The sequence below is a fragment of the Mchenga conophoros genome, linkage group LG1, assembly GCF_057382185.1.
Source record: "Mchenga conophoros isolate Kocher_MC1m ecotype Shallow Benthic linkage group LG1, M_conophoros_male_GT1.1, whole genome shotgun sequence".
NCBI lineage: Eukaryota > Metazoa > Chordata > Actinopteri > Cichliformes > Cichlidae > Mchenga > Mchenga conophoros.
This window is the reverse complement of record NC_140526.1, coordinates 6325782-6345613: the sequence shown is the minus strand read 5'-3', so window position 1 is coordinate 6345613 and position 19832 is coordinate 6325782. Positions and strand designations below refer to the sequence as shown.

At 41.5% G+C, this 19832-nt stretch overlaps 1 protein-coding gene across 3 annotated transcripts in view; it reads left to right on the top strand.

Moving 5' to 3' along the window:
- The first annotated feature begins 2311 nt into the window (after positions 1–2311).
- Positions 2312–19832, top strand: part of adamts18 (ADAM metallopeptidase with thrombospondin type 1 motif, 18) — a 53789-nt gene continuing 36268 nt past the window's right edge. For 2 of the 3 annotated variants that reach the window (XM_085291985.1, XM_085291900.1), the window contains exons 1-5: positions 2312–2709; positions 2997–3078; positions 3644–3957; positions 16919–17201; positions 19259–19470. In XM_085291985.1, coding sequence (XP_085148111.1) covers positions 2608–2709; positions 2997–3078; positions 3644–3957; positions 16919–17201; positions 19259–19470 — 993 coding nt within the window. In that variant the 5' untranslated portion in view covers positions 2312–2607. Of the gene's footprint in view, positions 2710–2996; positions 3079–3643; positions 3958–16918; positions 17206–19258; positions 19471–19832 lie in introns of those variants that run through there. The other variant, XM_085292070.1, reaches the window with a different exon arrangement.

Sequence of the window (19832 nt, the reverse complement as noted above, 5' to 3'; positions counted from 1 at the left end):
TTTAAAATTTTCTTCCTAATGCAAGAAAAATGCATTAGATTTTTTTTTCTTTTAACTGGTCTTTAGTAATAGTTCTCCATCCTTCCTGAAGGTTTTTAAGTTTTTTTAATGGAAATATTTCTTTAGTCCTTGTTGTTTACCATTTTTAGAGAGATGTTTTTTCTTTTTTTTAAGCGACTTAACACTGAGATTTGTCATTCGCGCATAAAATAGCAAAGCTTAACCTCTACATGTATTAGACGACCACATAATTTGTTTCTATGCCTATGAATGTAATAAAAAGATGACAATGATGACACAGTGTGACCTTAAAAATACGAGGGAACCGGACAAGTGGAGGACAAAAGAAGAAATGGCAGGCCATAAAACTATCTACGGCAGATTAAAAACTATCTGAAAGTCATGTCCTTACGAAACATGAAAAAAAATCCAGTGAAGACCTGACACGATTCTTCATTGATTGATCTGTTATTTGTTGAAGTCTCATCAAAAATGGTCTCAATGGAAGGCTGGCGGTAAAGAAACTATTCTCATGGGAGAGAAAAGGCTGAGATATATCAAATTACACAAAAGAATCTGACTGAAAATCAGTAACAACAGGTCTCAAAGAATGATTTTAATTTTTTGGCTTAAACTTCCAATAATATGTTTGAAGAATGCCAAGAGCGAGATACAACACCGAGTGTCTAGACTAGCCATCTGTAAAAGACAGTGGAAGTTCTCTCATGGTTTGGGGTTCTGCTTATAAATGCAGAAAGGTACAGTCATTCAGTTGATCCTCTATCCAATACCTTTTGGAAAGCATCTGAATGGCTTTATTTATCAGCATGACAATGACCCTAAACACACTGCCAAAACAATAAAAGCATACCAGATGGAAAAACACACAGTGGAACTCTATCAGTGCTGGATTTGCCTCCTCAGAGCCCGGATCGCACCATTATTGAAGGAAAGCAAGTGAAGCAAGTGTAAGATGATTTGGTAGTTACTTCCTACATACTTGCAACATAAGATTAAATAGCCCACACAGTTATTTAGTACTTTTATTAAGACAATGCGATTCATAATTCAATCCACACAAGGTGGTACAAAGTGTTAATATGCTTTGTGATGTTGATATCTGTGCAGAGATCTGACAATATACTTCAGTTATGTTTCTGTTGGTGCAGCAAAATATCAAGGTGTTTGTCATCTATTCACAATAACTAATGCATTGTATTAATTGCTGCAAATTGATGCAGGCAAGTGACAACCTCCTCTTTAAATGTCAAAAGAGTTAGCAACCACTTTGCCTTATTTACTGTAATTGGATAGTCATTAACACTGCCGCAAATAGGGGGAAATCAGTAAAGCACGATTTTCCTCAAATACTGCCAGAATTATTTTGGTTCACGAGTCCACGGTTTTGAATCAATTTGTGCTAATTTGTGTGGCAATTTGGCACAAACTGCTTTTCAGCCAGTTTGCTCTTAAAACCTCTTTAATGCTTGCTTTTCTTAATCCAAGCTCTGTATTTATTTTATATCTTGTGCATTTGTCTTAACTCGGCCATTTCTTGTTTTGGCACAGGCTTTATTGACGCTTAGTACTATTTTTGTTGGAATGTTAGTATAATGTGATGAAAGCACAATGTCATTTGCAACCGCAAGATGAAACACTTTGCTGACAGTTTCACATTTGCAGATGAAATGGAACCTAATATGGTCTGACAGACTTCGGGGACCCCGGGCAGTTCTCATATCAAAGCAGAATAATGAAACCTTGAGCCTTTAGCTGCATTCAGGGAATCTTTCATATTTGTTGCCAGTTGTTTATGTACAGCCACAATAAGGAGGTTTTCTCTGATTGCCTTGGATTCTGCCGTAAATTCCTAACTTCCACACTTTTCTTTCTGCACTCCCTTTATTGTGATTTTCTTTTAAATTTATGTTTTCTTAAGTAAAACTACTTCAGTTATCGCTGTCTCTCTTTTTCTCCGTGGTCAAACAAAAACGTCAGTGGGATCTGGCTTCATCTTTGTTGGTGTATTTGAAAATAAATCTGCGTTATTGTAAGTTTAAAGTTCGTACTTACAAAGAAAATCTGCCTTTCGAAATGCCGCTCAGATCTTTGATGTTGCCAACTTTTGATTAAATATCGGCTCACACAACTTTTAAAGCTTAAATTTCCCGGCGGCCTCTGAAGGCACCAGCAGCCCAGCCGCTGTCAAGAGGAGAATCTCTTTTTCTTCTTTTATCTACGCGTGGTAAATGATGCCGCGCGCTGATTGGCTGTCGGCCGCTGACTTGTGCTCCATCCCGCAGGCCCACTCTCTCAGAGCCGAGCTGAATGCTCAGTCAGCGCTCCTCCCGGTGATCCCCGACACCGCTGGCCGCCGCTTCTCGCCACACACGCTCACACGCTTACACATACACACTCTCGTGTGTGCGCACCGCGTCTGCGCGCACCACCGGCTTCTGCAACTTTCCGACTTCACCTGAGCGAGCAAAGCAGGCGGACAGAACCACTAAACAATGCGTGCCAACTGCACTATGCGCTACCACAGGTTACTACTTTTGCGCTCATTTAGGAGGTAACGGAGGAGGTGTGAGCTTGCATGCCATCACCATGGATTGCCTTTTTCTTCTGTTATGGACTTTACCAATCCCGCTGGTCGGCTGCACCTCAGTCAAGCTACTCTCCACCCTCTTGTCCTGGAGTATTTTCAAGGCATGTTGCACTTACATACGAAAAATATATACGTGTGCACTTTTAAATTCAGCACATGCACGTGTAGTTTGCGAGAAAAAAACCAAACAAGCAGTTGTCTCTTATCAGCAAGACTAAATCAGCGACAAACTTGTCTAATCACATTCATTGCGGTGAAAAGTGATCCCAAATTAATCTCAAGTGCAACTCATATTTCAGTAGAGGAACTCGATATCCCCTTTTGGCTCCCAGTTTTCTGCTGCTTGTAACCTGTTGCTACCTGTCCATTTATGATTTTTTTCTTTCAGACGCTGCACATTTACTGCTCACAGGCCTCCCACACCGTTTCAGCCAGCTATTCTTCCAGCAACAGCCACGGATTAAATCATGGTGAGTGCTTGTCTTTTCACATCTGAGGATGTTTCTTCCAGCTGGCTGTATTCCATGTTTATAGGGAGAAAGTGAATAAAGTGAGATAAATGCCAACATTGAATCAGTTACTAGACCAGAGTGTTAAACAGTGAAGAATATTACTTGTTACACAGTGTGACATGACTACTGCTTATGTGGATGGAAATGATAGAAATGCTTGTTTACAACCAGTGAGTGCAGTACTTATTCAAAGACTCCCTTTTCTGTCCTCCGCTTTCCCGAATGTGATTTACATACTTTTGTTTACTCCCAGCACTTTTTCCAGAGGTATACTATAGAAAGGTTTGGATGCTGAAAATAACAATGATGAAAGAGAGATAGATGTTTGAATGAAAATGACACCTTGGTGACTCCACTGGCACATATAAGCAAGGAAGAAGACAGCACTCCCACTTGGTCAAATTATGCATATTCTAAATTATACTGAAAATTGTAGTTAAAACATGATGTCTTTGTGCTAAAGTATTTGACATCAGAATTTTTTGATGTAGTCTTTCTATCCCTTATCATCCCTTATCATCAGACTACGTATTTGTAACCCCTGTGGAAGTGGACTCTCAGGGAGCGTACCTGACCCATGATGTGACCAGGCGAAGCCATCGCGGCAAAAGGTCCTTGCCTCCTTCTCTGCACTATCGCCTCTCTGCCTTTGGGCATGACATGCACCTTCACCTGCATCCATCTTCTGTGGTTGGCCCTGGGTTCACTGTGCAGATGATCAGCTCAAATGGCATCACCACAGCAATGGATGATGCAAAGGTTCACAACTGCCTTTATCAGGGATTTATCCGTAACCAGTCGGCCTCCTCTGCAGCCATATCGACATGTTCTGGACTGGTAAGTGTCAGTAACCTCTGGCTGAGCTTTTGTTACATGAAAAACTGAGTCATTTTATGTTTTACCTCAATTATATGGTTTTATTCTTAAACTGATTACATGCTTCTACTTAGTTCAAGAAAGGCTGACAAAACACTTCTAAGTCAATTTAGATGATTTCACAACCCTAATGGGAATTTTTTTTTTCAGTTTCTGATAAGTTTGTGGAGCTAAAAGGCTGTCACACAGCAGATTTTGCACTCCACCCCTACCTCAAGTTCCATGCCTTTATTTGTCCTTGAATGCTTCGTGTCCTCTAGCATTCCAGTTGTTTTGATGCACCATTGTCAGACTTTGGTCATATCATGGGTGAACTGTAACATGACATCATTACCCATGAGTGTATGCATCAGTTTCGGTGCTTTGTCTGGAACTGCTTTGAACACAGGGAGGAGAGGACATAAGAGAAAGAATAAAAGGAAAAGAGCAGAAGAAGAGAGAAAAGTTACACTGCTACAGGACAGTACAGTGAAAAGGCCATAATTTAGTCAGGGATGTCATCACTTTTTCCTTGACCACTGTGTTACAGTGTAATTTTGGCCATTGCTCAGGGCAGTTTTCTTCAACCACTCGCCCAGTGGTGTACCTTGTAAGTAATGGTATAGGTCAACATTTAGGAAAAGGCATTACAGATTACAAGATAATATCAACACGGTCCTTGTGAGTTTTACTAAAGAAGATTCAGGACAGGGATAGCTCAGATAGCCTAGTTACTTTAGCACTCTGGAAAAATTTGCTTTGGAGATGCTCATATGGATCCTGCTGCTGCGTGATGCCACAGCTCTGTAATAAACTCAAGGGAGGGACTTCACAAACACAGCTGGATGCAACAATGTAAATCTTTTCATAAAGCATTAATTACCACCAAGTCAAAACAATGAAATCTGTCCATGTGCATATGCATACATCCACTAGTGGCATGCAGTGTGTGTCTTTTGTGCCTTTTGGTCATCTATAAGCTTCACTATTTTCTTTGGTTTATTAGATGTTTAAAAGATCACATTCAGTGTTTGACACATACCATACCAGCATGGACCAGATGGACATATTATACCCCCATAAATGCCATACTTACATTTATCATCTAAGCTCCATACCTCGTCTTACCTACTCCTCCTGCGCTTGCCCTCCTCTTTTGTCCTCTGTTTGCCCTCCCTCTACATCTCCTCTTGTTCACAGCAATTAAAGCCAGGGTGAAGTTTGAGCCGCCTGGCTGGCACTGCTAATCTTTGCATTGTCCCTTTCATTAGGCTAGCTCCCACTAACAATAAAACACCACTGACCCGTTCGCTTAAAAGAGCTGCGAGGACACAGTGTGATTGGGTTGTGATTGCATTTGAATGAGTTGGTACAAACACTTTGATCTATTTTTTACTCTTCTTGAACATTTGCAAGTTTTTGTTTTCCTCTTCAAGTCCGACCACTGGGCCACTGATGGATGTTTTGTTATCGTTATATTTCTAGCAGATAAACAGAGTTTTCTCCAAAATAAAATAATTAAGTAAGACACAATGACAAGTACACTGAAAAGATACTCTGGTACCAACCATTTACTCTGTCTCTTTGTAAAAATCAGTCTGTCTGTGTTAAATTGCTACGAGCTTTAGGACAATAAAGACATTTAACCCCTTCTTTTCATCTAGCCCTCTGCTTAGAAAATTTGGATTAGGTATAAATGAGGAAAGAGTCATTCAAGTGTGCTGACTGCACTGATGGGCTTGAGTAAAAGATTAAGGTGGGATTAAAGACATTGGTTGAAGGAAGAAAGGAAGAAAAAAAGAGGAAGACAAGGATACAAGAGAGAAAATGGAAAAGAGGGTAAAGTAATGAATGAAAAGTGAGCTGGGTCAGGTTGGGAGGCAGCACACGAGAGAAAGTGTTGTGCAAGAGTAATGTGAATTTATTGTCTGTGGTTCAAGCTCCCAGGGAGGCTGGATAGTCTCTTTATAGAGAGTTGGAGAGATGGGCTCTGTTTATGTCAAAGGGCTTTGGAGAAGAAATGAGGTGAGAAGAAGTGAGGTGGAGATAGGAAGAAAAACGTTTTCTCGTGCTTTGTTTCATTGTCTCCTTTCAACAGAAACAAGGAAATGGAAGAAAAGGGAAAAGACAGTGTCTGAAACAGAGCTGTGGACCTTGCGTTTTAATAAAAGCAGAGGTTTCAGCACCAGACCCCGGGCCAAATAAGGGCTGGGACATTTTCTTTTTTAAACAGATGGGAGTGGGATTCAACTGTTAAAATGAAGACCAGGGTGGTATTAAGAGCAGAGTGGGATAGCTGGATGAATGACTTGCATAGTGGGATTTTCTACTGTAAATCCTTATTAATTGAACATGGTGTTATTTGTTGGGTTTAATCACTTTCTCCATGACCTGTAAAAGCACCTTCTGTTCTTGAATGAACCAAAGTTGTCTGCCTCACTTTTGCATGAGAGATGAAAGGATGCCTCTTTAGATGTAATGCTCTCTGATTTGTAAGAGAAGTGGATGGTGTTGGGGGTTGGGGAGGGGTCTTCTCTCTTTCTTCTTTTGAAGGTTTCTCGTCTGAGGTCACTGTGCTGCTTGACCTAAATTTTCTATTCATTGGTGTATGTGGGGGTTGGTGGGACTTAACCTGAACTCTTAACAGGTCTTTACAATGTTCAAGTTCAGTGCTGCTCACCACCTGTGTGAGTCCAGAAAACAAATGATTTATAGCTCCCCTTTGTCTTTCTAGCACCTTCCCAGGATAGGAAACTCCTTACTGGGTAAGCACAGCAGATCTGAATTCTGTCCGGCCTGTACTATTCTCTGCCAACCCTTAGAAATACAACATTAACACATGATGCATCTTAAACCACAGTTAAAGTGGTTTGAAGTGGTTTAAGATGCATTGCCTTGTAGTAAATTTGCAGTACCTTGTGAAGTATATTGTGGTACATTTGTAAACATTTTCGACTTGAGCAGTGTGACTGCTCTAAATAGCATTGTTTGTGACTTGGCAGTGTTCAGAACTTAAATGTTTGAGCGTCAAATACACCCCCCATTAGGCTGGTTATATCAGATAGTGGTATAGCTGACCATGACCTTTACTACAACCTTTCCCAAGACCCAACAGGCCAGGTCAGAGTCAGCCTGAGCTCTCTGGTCTTCATTGGCTTAGGTCCAGATAAACTAATCCATTTTTTCTTCTCTAGGATTTCTATAGTTCATAAGTTGATGCAGCAAACATGCTACCCAATGACCTATTGTTTCTACTTGATAGTTAAAGCAGAAGAGGTAAAGTGTAGATGGCCATTATAGGACCATTTAGAGCTACGTCTGTCCGTTTTTTGTCAGTTTTTAAAATAAAGACCATCAGACATGTACCCCACTATTTAAAGTGATATACTTTAAATGAGGCCTGTGTCCCAGGCTAAGCTAATATGTGTCCCAGGGAAGCCTTTTGCTAACAAGTAGGTAGTCGTGAAAATATCATATACCTTCATTTCCCACAGAGTATATTTTCTGCAATAACCTGAAGTCTCATGGGAAAAGCACCTTTGGATTTTTGTCATGGAACCAAGACATTTTGTCTCTATAACCGATGCACTGTTGAATTTCTGAATGGTCAAGTACTTGGGTGAAACCACATTGCACACTGACTTGAAGAACATTCTTGGTCAGTCAATTTATGCTACTGTGGTTGTATCCATTTGTGGAGTATTTGCCTATGGACCCTATGGACAAAGGTTTTCAGCCAATACAAACATGCTCCCAAGCAGTCCTGCAAACACTTTGTAAGTTATAACTTTGCTCTTCTTTGCGGCTGGTTGATGGACAAACAACAGCACAACCATAAGTAGACCACAGACAAGTAGTACTACATATTTTTGACACTGACCCCTTTTGACAGCTGATACTTTGTAGGTGGAGAGGCAGTCCAGAGCTGCCCACAGCTGTCAATGGACTGTCCACACACTACTGAGCCGTAATTTCCTCATAACATGTCTGTTAACCTCATGAATGAGACCTCTTGGATCTTTATTAGGGTTGTAATGATCCAGCAACCCCCCAGGTACCACAATTTATAGCTTAAAGATGTGTTTGAACAATCACGTGTTTGGAGACCACAGACTGGGACACAATGAAGGCTGCTTCTAACAGCTTGGACGAGTTTACGGACACTGTCACCTCCTATATCCACTTCTGTGAGGACAGCATTGTGCCATCACGCACCAGGGTGAGTTATAACAATGACAAACCCTGGTTTACCCCTAAACTCAAAAAGCTGTGGCTGGAAAAGAGTAAGGCGTTCAGAAGCGGAGACAGGGACTGCTACAGAGAGGCCAAGTACAGGTTCACTAAGGAAGTGGACATTGCCAAACATCAGCACTCTGAGAAGATGCAGCAGCAGATCTCAGAGAATGACTCGGCCTCTGTGTGGAAAGGTTTTAGGAATATCACAAACTACAAGCCTAAAACCCCCCACTCCACTGATGACTTGCTCTTAGCCAACACCCTTAACGACTTCTACTGTTGTTTTGACGAGCCATCAGGCAGCCTTCACACCTCCAACGACCCCAACAATAGAGGCACTTTGGACACTCATTCCCCCACCTCTCCCCCCTCCATAGAGCCATCACCACCTTCAAACTGTTCACCTGCAACACCCGCCTCCTCACCCCACACAAAAGAGGATTTCACACCACCTCCTCCGACCACAACTCTTCATATTCATGAAGCAGATGTGAGGAAGCAGTTTAGGAGTCTGAATGCTCGGAAAGCTCCCGGCCCAGACGGTGTGTCTCCTGCCACCCTCAGACACTGTGCAAACGAGCTGGCCCCAGTGTTTTCTGGCATCTTCAACTCCTCACTGCAGGCATGTCATGTGCCTGCCTGCTTCAAGTCCTCTACCATAATCCCTGTCCCCAAGAAACCTAGGATCACTGGACTAAATGACTACAGACCCGTGGCTCTGACATCTGTGGTCATGAAGTCATTTGAGTGCCTAGTTCTCTCCCATCTCAAGACCCTCACGGCCCCCCTCCTGGACCCCCTGCAGTTTGCATATAGAGCCAACAGGTCTGTAGACGACGCCATCAACATGGCCCTACACTTCATCCTGCAGCATCCGGACTCCCCAGGAACCTACGCCAGGATCCTGTTTGTGGACTTCAGCTCTGCCTTCAACACCATCCTTCCAGACCATCTCCGAGGCAAGCTTTCCCAGATGAATGTGCCTGATCCCATCTGCCGGTGGATCACTGACTTCCTGACGGACAGGAAGCAGCACGTGAGGCTGGGAAAGAATGTCTCGGACTCCCGGACCATCAGCACCGGCTCCCCTCAGGGCTGTGTTCTTTCTCCTCTGCTCTTCTCCCTGTACACCAACTGCTGCACCTCCACCCACCAGTCTGTCAAGCTAATCAAGTTCGCAGATGACACCACCGTCATTGGGCTCATCTCTGACGGGGATGAGTCTGCCTACAGGAGGGAGGTTGAACGTCTGGTGTCTTGGTGCAGCCACAACAACCTGGTGCTGAATGCCCAGAAGACAGTGGAGATTATTGTGGACTTCAGGAAGCACACAGCCCCACTCCCCCCCATCATCCTGACTGACACCCCCATCACCTCTGTGGACTCATTCCGCTTCCTGGGTACCACCATCACCCAGGACCTGAAGTGGGAGCCCACCATCACCTCCGTCATCAAGAAAGCCCAGCAGAGGATGTACTTCCTGAGGCAGCTGAAGAAATTCAACCTGCCAACACGGACGATGATGCAATTCTACACTGCAATCATCGAGTCCATCCTCACCTCCTCCATCACCGTGTGGTACGCTGGAGCCACTATCAGGGACAAACAGAGACTGCAGCGTGTTGTGCGCTCTGCTGAGAAGGTGATTGGCTGCAGACTCCCATCTCTGCAGGACCTGTACACCTCCAGGACACTGCGGCGTGCAGCCCGGATCTCAGCTGACCCTTCTCACCCTGGACACAGTCTGTTTGACCTGCTCCCCTCAGGCAGGAGGCTCCGGTCCATTCGCACCAGAACCTCTCGCCACAAGAACAGTTTCTTCCCCTCTGCTGTTGGACACATGAACAATAACCACATGACTGTCCCCGCCACTAACACATGACCCTACGCTGTGTCACTGCATCATTTCATGTCTGGCACTGATCACCACCTGCACTCATGTATATATCTTTCTACGTAGCACTCATAATTCTTATTCTCATGTATATATCTCATGTATATCTCATGCACATATCTTTCTTTCTACATAGCACTTTAATTCTTATTGTCTGCACTGAAGCACCGCAGCAATTTCCTAATGTTGTAAACCTCAACATCTGGCAATAAACCCATTCTGATTCTGATTCTGAGAGTAAAAACATTAAACAAAGTGTCAATACACACCTCCTCTGTCTTTCCTCCATTCACTTTCATCCTTTCAGGAAGGTCAAACTCAGTGTTTGATAGCCATCGTTGACACAGCTCTGAGGCTTGTGGCAAGCACCGGTGACTGTTGTAAGAGGAGAGCTGAACTTACACCCTCTGTTCAACTCCACCAGGCGTGGGACTCCCTGTGGCGTGAAGAAGATGCTTGCTCTTTTCCCAGGCGTTGTTATTGATGCTGGATGTACTTTGTTGTTGTTGAACACTTCACACTGTGAATATATGAGAGGTTGAGCTTCATTTCTTTTTGTGAAAATGTGACATCGTCTCTTGCTAAATTTTTACTGACATCAAATTCCAGTCAAGAGTTGGTTGTTTTTTTTATTGAATAGTGATGATTTAAAAATTAGTCCTACCCAAAGATGTTGTGTGGGAAAATAAACCTGAAAATGACACTATTTAGCCAAACAGGACATTGAAGTGCTTGCTTGCGCTGAATATTCAACATATTGTAATCCTGTTAGACTCCTAATGGGGCTGAGACAGCATATGATTACTCATCCACAGGGTTGGAATGTAGACAATATATGATGTGTGCTGCCAATCCCTTAGGCTTTTGGAGAGTTAAAGTGACACTTGAATGACCGATTTCCGGACAACTTTTGGGCTATTTGTACCTGTCCATTATCTGTAAAGCCCAGCAAATTGGAACATCTTCCCACTACAACATACTTCCCTGGCTTGGCCATAATTCAGCGACTGGGCCGGGCCACAGAGGAGCTCAGATCTTGGCGCTACACGAGTAGAGTGGCCCGGAGCTTTTTCCCTGGTGGTCTGGATGCTGACAGTGATGTAGTGCCCGCTGTTAGATGCCAGCAGGAGAGGGGGGTCAGGCTCTCAGCATGGGTGTGGGATGGTGTGTGTGTGCGCTTGTACGTCCTTTCTATGCTGTGCAAGGTCTTTCTCACACAAGACTAATGGCCACTGTTGAAGTGCTCAAGTGGATGCTGCAACTTCTACAAACAGAGGCCATACATCAAATCTGACCTACTGTTGTCACCACTGCAGCACATTGACTGGTGCTGCTGTAAAACAGTCCAGATCTGCAGAAAACTTAGAACTGCCTCGTTAATAGAGTAATGAGCAGTAAATAAAACCCTTTTCAGATATCATCACAGATAAACCAGTTAAAGTAACATGACTCACTTTTGCATTTATGTTCCTCAAAACTTCATTAAGACTCATGACATACACCTTTAATGGAGAGAGCTATGATATAGGTGTGATATTTGTAATACCTGTGAGTTTGGATGTCAGCATGTTGTAATCTTTTGCATGCCTGTCTGGTCGTACAACTGCATGCAGTTCAAACTTGCGCTATGCTAAAAGTGATTTGTAAATGCTGTTGCTGTTGGGACTTATACAGAGTCTTTGAATCGATTTGAATTACACTCCTGCCTCATTTGCAACACAGTAGTGCTATATTAGTTAGTAAAAGTGCTAAAGCTGCACTGTAACCCACTTATAGAGAGTAATGGCACGTTGAAAGAGGACATTTCCATTTTTATGGACTGGTGTGGGAGTAGCCCTCCTGTTCCCTGCTGTGTCTACATGGGATAATTGAGCGAGCCCATGCCCAAGGGCTCCAACCGACAAAAGACTCAACCAACACCATCAGTTTCTCACTCTGTGTGTGCCCACCTCTTCTCTGTTCCATAGACATGCTCAGAGGGTGTCAGTAGGTTGTTCAAAGGCAATTAGTGTGGGTAAACAAGGGCTGCGTGACCTCAGGCTATTGACACATTGTGATTCTAATGAGCTGTACATGAAGAGAGTTATCCATATATGCTATCACTAATAAGAGTGTTTGTAAATAGTCCAGGTCCAATTCAGTGATAGTAATTTTTTTAAATAAGAAAACTCCACTGTGCTGGGAAATACAGTCATTTGAAAGTAAACATAGAGAAATTCAACCAATGTTCCGCCCTGTCATTGCTGCTTGGCTCTTTTCTTCTTTTGATCCCAGTTCCGAAATTAACATGTCTTCTTTACCCATTTCTTACCCCATTTTAAACACACATAATTCACATAAGCAGACTATAATTACTCAGATTGTGATTCTATTGAATTAGTTAGATGCCTGAGGGCTCTCCTTTGCTCCTGTGTGATTTTTTTTCCCCTCTTCGCCACACACACTGTGTTCACGTGATTCTTTGCTGAGCTGGAGTGCAGATGTGCTTTAGAGCTCAGTAATCACCGGCTTGGGGCTTCTCACCGCTCGTCCCAAGTCTTAAACAGCATGTAAGCACTTACTCATTTGCCTTATAATATCATGGTAGGGAACTTTAAAAGAGGCTGCAGTTTATACAGAGACAAGCTAAAGTTGCCGTCTACCATGACAGTTGTGCTGCTAAAGAAACAGTGCTTGTGCTTGTGCTGACTTTATCCAAGGAAATGAAGACGTTTTTCTCATGTACGAAATAGCGACTTTGCTGACTGAAGGTGACTTTGTTGAACCCGTAATCTGACTGTGACGTAATGAGAAATGTGTGAATGTGGGGTGAAAACTAAAGTGGTGTTTAGCAGAGAGTGCTCATCCCTTTAATCTAGTAAGGTCTTACAAGTGTTAATGTAGAGAGATAAGTAGAGGTCTTCTCTATCAACTTTACAGGTGGCCTTTCTGTGGTCTTTGAAGATTGTGCCTGAAAAAGAATCAGCTTATCTATCATTTCATCTGTAAATCTATAGATGAGTACAAGAGTAGTGTGCTTTTCTCAAATGGTACTGGCATTTTGAGTAATGTTATGCTTCCCTCAACACAATAAAGATGTCAGAGTGGTCAAGTCAACAAATGCTGAGGTAGTGCAACTTTTAGTCTTTATTGTGCCTGAAGAACTAGAAGAACTGGGTCAAATAATGCAAGATCAATCATAGGTTAGATTTAGTTTTTCATAGCATGTTTTTCATGCTTTATCACTTTACTGAATAAGACACTATAGCACAAGTGCTTTGGGTGGTGAGTAAGATTTGAAAGCATTACGCTCTGATTTTATGACTGTATGTGTAATCCTAGATAACTAAGCTGTTGCCATTTTCACACATCCAGAAGGGTTCAAATCTGACATTAATCGATTGATGTTACATACAAGGCAGGAAGCTTATCTTTATCTAATCTGATTAGTCTAACTTGGCCTTATGACAGCTGCAAAGGTTACATTCTTGAAATAGTCACTCTTACAACTACACGAAAAAGTAAATAAAACATGCTTGATGCATATACCTAGAATTGTTTACGGATTAAAAGATGAGAAATGCTCATGTGAGTGAAAATTGGTAACCTGGAAAATGGACCAAAAAAAGACTTTGCTTCAGTGTTATTCTGCCCACTGCTCATACACTGGCCTGCTTGTAGATTCCAACTAATCTCATAAAGTTTGCATTTTGTGATGATGTCAAGAACACCAAGCAAAAATTTTGTAGGCGTTGGCAAAGCTTTACAAATATGAAACCACTGCGGATCAAAAATTCATAATAGAAAGGGAGAAAAAAATGGCCTGTGTTACAGTTGGAGGTGTCTTTTCTTATTGTGGTCTATGGGAAAATTCTTTTTCAGCTGCAGAAGAGTTTTGGGCAGAAAAAGACAACTGGGAAAATTTTGGCAACAAAACAGACTTTCAGTGTTATATCCAGCTTTTTAATATATCCATTATTACACCAATAGAGGTTTGTGGGGTGTCAGGGGAGGTAGACTCTCCCCAGTATTACGAACTTAGCCAAACATCCGTAATTTAGCAAAACAAAGTCCTTACTCGTCCAAAGCACCATCGAACATTCTTTTCAATAAAAACCTGAGAGCTAGCAGAAAAGCAGGTTGAGCAGAGGAAAATGGGAATTTGAGTGTGAGCAAATGAGCTTTGAGCATGATCCCACCATATTAAAGCACACTCAGCTTCAGTGTGTAAACACGCAGTAATCTTCTCTGACCTCTCACCTTGTCATTGCGCTTGAAAAGCCTATTTATGCTCTGCTTACTTAGTGCTCACGCCTTGCAACATACTCCTTTGTGTATGCGGTGTTGGCAGATGTGTCCAACATTAAGAGTCCACTATAACGTCATACTTTGGTATTCACTAAAACACAAAACATGCTGACAAAAGAAAGTTCAATCTATACATTGAGATAAAAACACAAGCAGACACAGAACCATATTTTAACCATTGTTGCAGATGGAATTCGTTTCCTGTCATTATCATCACAGACTCTTCCATCTGCTATCTGCTGGAAAAGAAAGTGGAGAGCTGGCAGATTTGGTGACGCAGCTATAGAGAGAGAGAAACAGAGCACAAGCAGGGATGTGAGTTTTGCACTAATCAAGTTCAGATCTTTGTGTTTCTTTAATTTTAATGTAGGATTCTTATGGTTACAAAGTTACTTGTCATCTCATGGTGACTTTATATCATGAATTGGTTTACATTGCTTTGCATTGTAAGGTAAGGGCTTTACATTATTATAAAGAGACCTTTCATCTGTAACATTATGGCATTCTGAATGCTTCAGTGGGGGAAAATGTGAAATTATGTTTTACTCATGATTAAAGTGTTATCATTTAATTGAAGGAGAAAAAAAGATAAATAATAAATAAATAAGTGTTTCATCTTTAAAGAGGAATATTTGATTAGGTGTATGTTTTTGCAGGCCAGGTATGTGCTGAATGCCAGGCAGATGAAAAGATGGGTAAACGAGAGGCGACAGCGGTGTGTGCTGATTGGACACACCTCCTTTGACCTTCTCTAGCTCTGTTTTGAATTCCAAACTATTTTAGGAAGCCACAGTCAATTTTTGCCAAGGGCATTTTCTCTCTCTTAATTCATTTCTTTGAGTTGATATATTTTATTCATGACCCAGAGGGAAATTTTCTTTCCACAATGTGTTCGCAGTGCAACACAGCTGGAGCAAGTAGTCGTGGAGTAGCTAGCATAAGGTTTGTTTTGGCATGTATTGATATGCTGGGCTTCAAACTATTGAGATTGCAGAACAAAACTCCCAGCCACTGGACCATGTGGACATTACATATAGTCAAGATAATAAAATTTGACAGTTAGCTTCCTGTAAAACTTCACGTTGCACCAAGATTGATGGAAGACGTAGAAGATTTATGGACAGTTGGGCGATCAACTGGGAGCTGGATGGTTATAGAGATGGATGGTTCGATGGATGAATAGATGGGCTTGATGATGGCAGTCTGCCACATATCCAGGCACTGTTTTCACAACAAGAGCCTCACCATGGCTTCCCTTTTGTCCAGCCTCTGTTTATTTTGCCACCTGCTAGTCTGGGCGGAATGGGGTCAGTTCAACAGGAGCAGGGCACTGTCACTCTCTCTCTCGCTAGTTCTCTCTGTCTCTCTGTCTCACGCACACACGCACGCACGCATGCACGCACGCACGCACGCACGCACGCACACACGGTGAGTTAGATGACACACAAAAAGGCCATAGGTCACTGGGTCAGCGAGTGTATTGCAGTGAGTGTGCGCCTGATTGATTGCACAGCTATTCTGTGTACATTTGTAGAGTTGCAGAGTGAATTAGGTAGAATACCGTGGTCAGACGGAATGTTTAAGGTTCAGTAGCTTGATCTCTCGTTCTGAGGCCGGTTAAGACTACTCGATTAAAACTGCACGCCAAAACACTGCGTTGACATTATTATGGCAGGCAGGACAATTGGATTGGGTTCATAATGTGTTTCGGGAGGAACCCTGCAAACAAAGCCTGTCAAGCATCCTAACATTTTTAGTTTTTCTCCAGCCATTTCCAGCACTAAAAGATCTCTTTTTTTCTTGGATTTATTCTCTTTCTTACTTGACTTCCATTATCTTAATCAGTTCCAAAAATATTTCTTGTTAGACTTGAATTGAATGAACAATAAACTTTTGAGAAAACACACAGTACACTGGACAAATAATATATCAAAAACAAACCCAGGAAGAAATCAAATGCTGGCAGTGATATGACAATGTCAGCAAGAAGTGCTGCAATGTAGTCTGTTTTCAGTAAATTATATTTTGAAGTAAGGCTCTAACCATGAGTGATCTCATTTTAGTTGCGCACACAGTTTAGATTTTGTTGAAATCAATTAAAAACAAATCCCAGTTTTTAAAAATCCCCCCACCAGTAATTTCACGGTGTTCTGTCTTCTAATTAAATAAGACCTTTTCTCTCCTTAACATCTGTAAACTCTTAGAGTGCACATCTGCCTAATGTTAGGATAGAGTTTGGGTTCGAAGAATGAGTGAGGTTGTGGTGGGTGGATCTTGAGGTGATATGTGTGATACAGTAGAAAGGATTTCTAGAAACAGCTGCTTTAGCTACACTGAGGCTTTGACAAAGCTTGGCAGTGTGGACTCAAATACCATTGTAGAGGTGATTTGTGTGTACACTTTGTAAAATACAGTTCAAATCTGTCAAATATGTTTTGTCTTAACTCTTATTATATAGTTTATCTAGAAGAATTTTCTTGTAACCCTTTCTACTTATTGTGATCGACTTTTTTGTGTGTTTTGCAGTCAGGGTTGATCCGTGTGTCTCAGGAGGAGTATTTGATCGCCCCTCTACCCCAACATCTGGCCAGACAACACAACTACAGTGCCCCCAATGGTCATCACCCGCATGTACTGTACAAGCGCTCAGCAGAGCACATTGTCCACAGAAGATCCAGAAGCCCCTCTGACGTCAGTTCTTCTAGACCTGGCAACCCTTACCTTCATGATTATCATCAACAGCAGCAGCATCATGACAACCAGCATGGAAAGCTGCAGAGGCAACACTTCTGTGGACGCCGCAAGCAATGTATGTAAGGGAACCTTTAATTCCTTTCCTTTATTATATGTATATATCTCTCTATCTAGAGATAGAGATAGAGAGATATGGTGTGTAACATCTGGTAGACAATCATTTCTATCCTTTACATCTATTCAGCTATTCAACGTTTTCATAACACAAGTTTCATCTTACCATTAAACTGCGTGGCTTCCATATGTACAGAATATTTATGTGTTGCATGTTAAATAGGACACTTTTACAGTCTTAACTTCTTAAACATTACTGCTGTTGTATTTAAAATGTACAGTTCAAGGTGAAGGAAATATCCATTCTTTCTGCCAGCCACATACTGTCCAGTTTTGAAACTAAACAGTTAAATACAAGATGTGAACTGTCATGTAAAGAACCTGTGTCTTAATCTCCTGTTATTTATTCTGAGCTTTCATGTTACTACACACTAACTCATTGGCTCAACTAACTGATTATGTTTTATTACTATCATCTTTAATTAAACATTATGTTTGATTCTGTTCAGAGTTTACTCTGGCAGGATAAAGAAGGCTCTGATAAAACAAGTGAAACCAACATGGAATGCTAAATAATAATCTAATATAGTACCTCATTTTGAAACAAAAAACATCACCATAGAGGTTTATAACACTTTATAATAACAGGTTTTAACGCATGTGTATGTGCTGTGGGTTCAGAAAGTCTGATTCTGATATTTCTGATTCTGCTCTATTTTAAAGTCAGTAATCAAAAAGAAAAGATCAGAATTCCTGAAGTTGTATCTTTCCGCTGAAGCAGCATTTACTAAGGTGAATTTGATCTGCTCAGCAAAGGCTTGTAAGTAAATCAACCTGCAGCCGTCATTCACCTGCTATACTGAATGCTTTTTAAGTAACATTGTGAGACTGGACAACACGGCACCAGATCCATGTGAAATTGTCACAAGTCAAATTATTCCAAGCAAGGAGGTTCTTTTCCAGTGTCAAATTGTGTCTAGACTGAAGGTTTCTGAGGGGGAAGCGCATTACACTCTAAAATGCTGCGTGGAAACTGGATCAGTTGTATCTAAAACACAATCAGGCAGACCAAATGTGACTACATTAATACATCAAACATTGTTCACTGGGAGATAGAAAAGCTAAATCTAATAATAGTTGCAGAATTCGCTAAATAAAGAAAGCAAGACTGCAGTCAGCAAAAGTATTGTTCTAAGAAAAGCTGTGTAGTCGTAGTCTCAAATGATTAAAAGGGTCTCTAAAGTGCATGTCAGGATGGGAAATAAGGCCAAAGACTTGAAGTGGGCTAGAACTTTGCAGCTTTCACAATGAATGATTATAGAAGATTTAATTTTCTAATAAAGTCTGAGATTTGTGGATAAAAAAGAAATAAAGATAAAAATAAAGAAGAAATGATACTACAGTATCGACTCCACCATGAAACACAGTCTGGCAGTATATTGGCAGTATATTGTGACAAAGTTGCTGTACACCCATCATTATTCTGCTCCATAATGTAGCAGAATAATGACTTTGTTCAGACCCCAAAGCCTAAAAAAAGCCTGTGTGCATGTTATCCTAAAAGTAAGATGAAATCATACCACATCTGTAATTCAGTTTTCCAGGGATTCAGCTTTTCATTCAAATTGTTATGCTGCATTCACTGGTGTATTCAGACTTTTTGATCTTACTGTACATATATTATGATGATTTATGTCTGTATTAAATATTTGAGAACACTCAATTTCAGTGCATTATATGTTTATCAGCATGCATTTCAAGTTGTTGTGTCCAGCTAAAAGTGCAACACTAGCCTGAAGCTACTGAACCCTTAGGCTTTTTAACAATTGTTTTTTTAGTGATGATAGGAAGCAGCATGGGGAGTGAATTTCCTGTCCTTTCAACACCAGAGCACGCACTTTTAACACCTGGCACGAGCCAGGACAAAGAGTTGATTCATTTGACCCTCACTGCCAAGTTTTCTATCTCTGAGTATCATTGTCTGTCTCCTTCATGCTGTCTCCCTCTTTCTGTGTCTCTCCTCCCTTCCTTTTTGCCTCTCCCTTTTTGCCCTCCTAGACGCACCCAAGCCTCCTGCTGAGGACCGCTTTATCATGCCTGATGAGTTTGCGGTACCTGAGGTGGAAGGTCCAGGGAGGGAAAAAAGATCACCCATTTCCAACAGGGTGGGAGGTCTGAATGTGGAGACCCTGGTTGTGGCAGACAGGAAGATGCTGGAGAAACATGGCAGGGAGAATGTCACCACCTACGTCCTCACCGTTATGAATATGGTAGGGCTGAAAAAGACAAGGGAGTGGAAGTGTTGGAAAGACAAGGTGTGACAGAACATATGAGGTAGCAATCGTTCAATTACACATAGGAAATCTGTCGAAATTTTGTGTTTCTCAAAGCTCTTGTTCATTTACCTAACATAGCAGGATCTCAGCAGATCAGTATTTCCTGCGAGGCAAGACACAAGTGCTAAGCTAACTTTATAAGCATTCAAATTTGCAACGTTTCTCCAGAGAAAAGTGCAAAAACGTTGCTAACCCTTTATGTTTGTGATATTTGTTTGATTGCAACTTTGAATGCAACTTTTTGCCCTATATTTTCTGCAAAAATGTTACCAATAAGTATTTTCAACTAATCTACA